Consider the following 6,044-nt stretch of genomic DNA (forward strand, 5'->3'; position numbering starts at 1 on the left):
TTTTTGCAAGACACATTTTTGGAACAAAATGCCTCAAATCATCCAATTGTCATCCGGCATAAGAAGAAATGGCACCCTTTTCATATTGGTTTAAAAAGCAGGAGGCTTGCACACATCTAGCCATGGTTCATGACTCTCGTATTCATACGAGAGTCATGAAGTAACTGCATCCTGTTTTTGGCGCTCGCTGCATTTACAAGATTTCCGTATATATAAACATTCAGATTTCAAATATAAAGTACTCACAATTTGTCCCACGGGTGTTAGTTAGTAGCAGCTCCAGCGATTAGAATTTCTGCATCCCGCGTTGTTTAATAAAAAGCCTTTTTATCCTTATTTTGCCATTGGCTTTCAACTACGCGCCCCTATCGGTCGGGAGGAGGGTGGCACTCGGTGTGTTCGATATAGGTACGCTGACCGCCCTGCCAATACAGACTAATAGGCGAGTGCGCTCCCGGTGTGCAACTGTGGATTTCCCAAACGAACCCCGTTTGAAAAAAGTAGGCGGGGAGCTCGGACAAAAATGCTTTTTATTAAACAACGCGGGATGCAGCAATTCTAATCGCTGGTGCTGCTACTAACTAACACCCGTGGGACAAATTGTGAGTACTTAATATTTGAAATCTGAATGTTTATATATACAGAAATCTTGTAAATGCAGCGAGCGCCAAAAACAGGGCTAAGTTTCTGCATGACTGTCATGATAATCATCATGGCAGTCATGTTCCAGGGCTAGCACACATCAAGTTCTTGGCAGGTGCTGGACAAAGGTGTAGATCTGCTATTTTTGGCTAAAGTTATTCCCAGAATAAGGGTGGTTCAGATGGTTATTAATATGTAGGCCTTAAAACAAATCAGAATCCAAAGCCTATCCGAGGCGGTCGGACCCCACGTGATATAACTCTGAGGACCCCCTTTAGGGGTCACGAACCTCAGGGTTTTCTACTATTATCGCTGACATTTGATTCATGACCTTTTATCAGTGTGTGTGCGTGCGTGCGTGTGCGTGTGCGTGTGTGTGCGTGTGTGTGTGTGTGTGTGTGTGTGTGTGTGTGTGTGTGTGTGTGTGTGTGTGTGTGTGTGTGTGTGTGTGTGTGTGTGTGTGTGTTCCCCGCTTCACCCTGCAGGTGCCGCTGCCGTGCAACACTAAATCCACACACGCATCATCATCATCATCGTCGTACCTATTTTTGGTCGTGCGTGCGTGCGTGCGCGCGTCCACTCGAAAGTGTAGTGACAGCTGCAGAGCCGCGAGTGTGTGAGTTTGTGTGTGGGGGGGGGGGACTGGGGAGGGAGGAGGAGTGTGCGTGCGTGCGCGGTCTGGTCGTCGTCGGTGGTGTGGAGAGAGCAAGGCGGATGCAGATATGATGATTTCTCTCTCTCCGTCTGTCCACACATCATCCTCACCATCATCACATCACTGGACTCTCTCTCTCTCTCTCTCTCTCTCTCTCTCTCTCTCTCTCTCTCTCTCTCTCTCTCTCTCTCTCTCTCTCTCTCTCAGATTTGCCTCTCTCTAAAGTAAAAACAAACGACCATCCATAATGAATTGAACACATGATGATTAAGTGGGCGTTTATAATAACGTCCAGGCACCACCTCAACCATCGCGCCGCCGCCGTCGCTATATACACCACCGTCGTGTCGCCTCCTCCTCCTCCTCCTCCATCTCTGAGCTGTCAATCAGGCAGCATTGCTGCCAGCCGGAGAGGAGATATTCGTACATGTGTGTGTGAGTGTATGGAGGAGGAGGAGGAGGCGAGGCGCACCTCCTGTCTGCTTCTGCTGCTGCTGCTGCTGCTGTTCCACCAGGGCGGGTACTTCTAGGAGGTGGTGAGGAGAACCGAACCGAACCGACGGACTGACGGACTATAACGGAAAGGAACGGTTAACGGTATAGGCTACAGAACGGAACGGAACGGCTCGGTGCCGGTGGGTGGTGGTGGGAGAGAGAGAGAGAGAGAGAGAGAGAGAGAGAGAGGATATGGATGAAAGGTCGACCTTCCTCCTCGCCTGCTCATCCTTTCACTTCCATTGATCAGGTAAGTAAGACGATACGTTGGACGATATATATCTGGATGATCTTAGAATAGCGGCAGACATTCAAGCAAAAGCAGCAGCTAGCAGAAGCAGCAGCAACACGCCCTGGGGTGCAAAATTAATGATTGATACATGTATAGGTGATGGATTTATGTATTGTATATATACTGTACTGTTGTAGTAGCTTATTTTAATAGTGGCGTGTGTGCGTGTGTGTGTGTGTGTGTGTGTGTGTGTGTGTGTGTTTGCGGGTGCTTGTGTGTGTGCGTGCGCGTGCGTGTGTGTAGGATCCATCCTATAGGCTGAACAAGGCTTTGCCCGTTGCCATAGCAGGCACTAATAGGCCGGTCTTCTAATCAGCAGAGTTTCGCGTATATATAGAAGAACGTTTTCCTTGACGTCTTTAAACCGTGCCTCCTCCGACACAGAGACGGTCTTCTAGATCCTATAACGTCTCTCTAATCCTCCCTCTCTCTCTCTCTCTCTCGTACAGATCGAGGCGGTCTCCTCTACGCTGGTAGCTTCGGACCGGAGTAGGAGGAGGAGGAGGAGGAGGAGGAGGAGGAGGGCGGACCCCCACCGCCGTACCGCCACACAGCAGGCGACCGTCCGCGAGGAGGCTGCAGGATGATGTGCGAGGTGATGCCCACCATCTCCGAGGGGGACCCCTCGGGTGGTCCCGCCATGGGGAGAGGAGGAGGAGGAGGAGGAGGAGGGGGCTCCCCGGGAGGAGGAGGAGGAGGAGGAATAGGAGGAGGAGGAGGAGGATCGGGGGGCCTCCACCACCACCACCAGAACAACAACGGCGGCCACCACCAGGAGCACCACCAGGAGGCCAACTTCGAGCAGCTGATGGTCAACATGCTGGACGAGCGCGACAAGCTCCTGGAGTCGCTGCGGGAGACCCAGGAGACGCTGATCCAGTCCCAGAGCCGGCTGCAGGGCGCGCTCCACGAGAGGGACGTGCTCCAGAGGCAGATCAACGCCGCCGCGCTGCCACAGGTGAGGAGAAGGAGGGGAGGGGCGAGAGAGAGTGTGTGTGGTGTGGTGTGAGTGACGCTGATGGCTGTGTTGATGGCGTTGTTGTTGGTGCTGCCGCCGTGCAGGTGATGGTGGGCTGTGGGATGGGGATGGGTTTATGGTTAGGGTGGGGTGGGGCGTGTGGGTGTGCAGGGTCATCAAAAGAGCTTCCGTTGTCGAGGACGTAAGACCTCGTTTTGTGCCCCGCGAAGGGAGGGTGCGGCTGGAAGGCAGTGTTGTTTTTGGCAGCAGATTTCTATTTTAGTTTTAGTCATAGTCTCTTGAATAGTTTTCACTTAGTTTTAGTCACATTTTAGTCGCCTGGAATGTTCTAGTGTTTAGTCTAGTTTTAGTTGACTAAATGTCATACGATTTCAGTCGACTAAATCTACAGTTGATTTAGCCGACTAAAATGTGTTTCGACAGGCCTTGATGTCGTTGTAATGACATATGTTACACTTTGGTTGCTGCGACGCGTTGTGAGATTGTAGATCTGATATTTTCAGCATGCAACCCAGCATAAAAAAAATCTCTTGTCCACTAGTCCCTTACTAACATTTTAGTCTAGTTTTTATTTGTTGACGAAATTGTCAGTATATTTAGTCTTAGTTTTAGTCACCATAGATTCGTTTTTATTTAGTTTTTATTTAGTTTTAGTCAGTGAAAAAAGGTAGTCAACGAACATTTTTCGTCTTAGTTTTAGTCAACAAAAACAACACTGCTGGAAGGAGCGCCGTGGCTTGCGATTGTGTGAGACGAGCCGGTCAGTGGGCGTATAGTGAGTGCTCCGCTGTGTTCGTTGTTGTAGGGTTGCAAATTCCGACGGGGCTCAGTCGAACTTCGCAACGTTCGCCGCGGGCAACTCTGTGGTGGCTGTCGTCGCTTGAGATGGCGCCCCTTCCGTTGCCGTCTATGGGTGGAGGACTTCAGTGTCATTATGTACAGATTTTGCCGTATGTGTGTCTGTTGTACGGAATTGCAGAATTTGCCACTCCGTGCTATTTCACCGTGTTTGGGTGAGATCGGGTTGGGAATTGCAGTTCAGGGTTCAGGGTGGGGTCTGCTTCTTCGTCTGTCGTATTATGTCCCTAAACCGTTCAGCTCCGTTGCGGCAAGCCAGTCCAGTGTGCCATTGTCTATAGGTCAATTAATCTATTTTGGGGCGGGAACCCCTTTTGGTGTTAGCATTATGTTATGCTATAGCTATTGAAAAATAACAGATCTATACTAAAATAACAGATCTATACTACTCGTATAGCGCGCCACCGAGTGGCGCGCTATACGAGCTTGTAGGTCTGCAATTTTTTTTTTTAAATCAAAGAACGACTGACATAGAAACGTATAGCTTTTTCAGAAAACTGTCAGGATGTAGAAGACATTTTTAGAATCTGATCTCAGGTCAAAATGGGTCAATCCATTTATGATCACCATTTGGCGGCCCGTATTTGGGGCAGAGATGGTCAGCACGTGTACATACCACAGTCTGTGGTGCATGGGTCCCCACATTGACACATGTGGGCATTGTCTGTGCAGACCCCACTTCTGCATGGCTGCACCGAAACGTCCCACATCACATATACCTGACCTGTCCTCCTCAGGCGGTCGAGGGTTGTTGTCCACTCCTTGAGGGAGGCGCTGCAGGCCAGGAACATCTGTGGGGGTCCACGATGTATTGGTTAAGACTGGTTGGTAACTTGGTTCTGCTGCCCGTCCCTCCATCTCGCCTTCACCCAGGCTCATGGGGTCAGTGGGGTGTGGGATGTGTTTAGATTTAGGGTGGGGTGCATGCGGTGTGGGATGGGATGTGGGATATTCCACAATCTCTGAATGCTATATGTTCTGCTGTATAGTGTCTGGAACTGTACACCTCCTGGGAGTTTTGTTTTACAATCATATATTTTAAAATGTTATTTTAAATATTAATATTTATTTTTCCATTTCTGCTGAGCAGCAAGCTATAAACGGTTCGATGACAAGACTGTGTAGAGTAGACGAAACGGAAGTGGGGAGGAGGCTTCACTTCCACTTTCTCCCTTTAAGCCATTTTTGGTGTTATGTTAAGCATTATGTTATGCTTCAGCTATTGAAAAATAGCAGATCTACAAGTTCATATAGCGCCTTGTAGGTCTGCTATTTTTGAAAATTTGTTAAAATGTGGCACAAATCATTGAATATATATTTCAGACCGAACATTTTTAACTAAAATATTTGCTTCTGGGGGGGGGGGGGGGGTCCCTGGAACTACATATTTTGAGATGGAGGTCCGTGGCCCAATATAGACAATTCTGGGGGTCCTTGACATGAAAAAGGTTGAGCACCGCTGACATAGAAACACAGGTTTTATAGGATTTAGAAGCCTTTATTTTTTATCGACCTCAGTCCAAAATGGGTTAATCATCAACAGATCTTCCGTGTCCCAGATTGTACAGTAACATATACAGTCTGGCCAGGCGAGACATCGCCTCCAATGAGTGGGTCGGTGCCTCGTGGTATAGCTCGCCACCATCGGTGTGCGAACGTGGGGGAGGGGCGTTGACTGTTCGCCGCTTCACTTTGTCGCCGTAATTTAGGCGTTCTAGAGCGTGCCTGCAGCGAGCCAGACCTGTGACTGCCTGACTTTATACAAGGATAAGATCCGGATCTTTATTACAGTATATAGGTTTTATTACAGCGGCGTTGCCTCTTCTGCGTTGACTGTATATTTTATTATACAGTGGTGGGAAAAGTACTCAAATGTTTCACGTATACAGTAAAAAAAAAGGATCAGTACTGTAATGCAGAACTATACTCAGTTACAAGTTAAGGTCCGGAATTAAAAGTACTCATTATGCAGAATGTTCCATTTCAAGTTTTCAAATGTCCAAAAATGTTTAGCTATAGCTATTTTCAAATGGTCGAAAAAAATATGCATATAGGGCTGAAGTGGTTAATGTACAATAATCAAAATCTACAGAGTAATTCATTAGTAGCTGAAGTTTTCATAT

The 6,044-nt window shown here is 48.1% G+C and overlaps 1 protein-coding gene across 1 annotated transcript in view; it reads left to right on the forward strand.

The window, feature by feature from the left end:
• Positions 1-2,667: 2,667 nt before the first annotated feature.
• Positions 2,668-6,044, forward strand: part of ppfia4 (PTPRF interacting protein alpha 4) — a gene marked incomplete at both ends in the record, with an annotated part of 396,281 nt that continues 392,904 nt past the window's right edge. The window contains one exon of the mRNA XM_083771752.1: positions 2,668-3,042. Coding sequence (XP_083627878.1) covers positions 2,668-3,042 — 375 coding nt within the window. The remainder of the gene's footprint in view (positions 3,043-6,044) is intronic.

The sequence above is a fragment of the Protomyctophum parallelum genome, assembly GCF_964188405.1.
Source record: "Protomyctophum parallelum genome assembly, chromosome: 8".
Classification (NCBI taxonomy): Eukaryota; Metazoa; Chordata; class Actinopteri; order Myctophiformes; family Myctophidae; genus Protomyctophum; species Protomyctophum parallelum.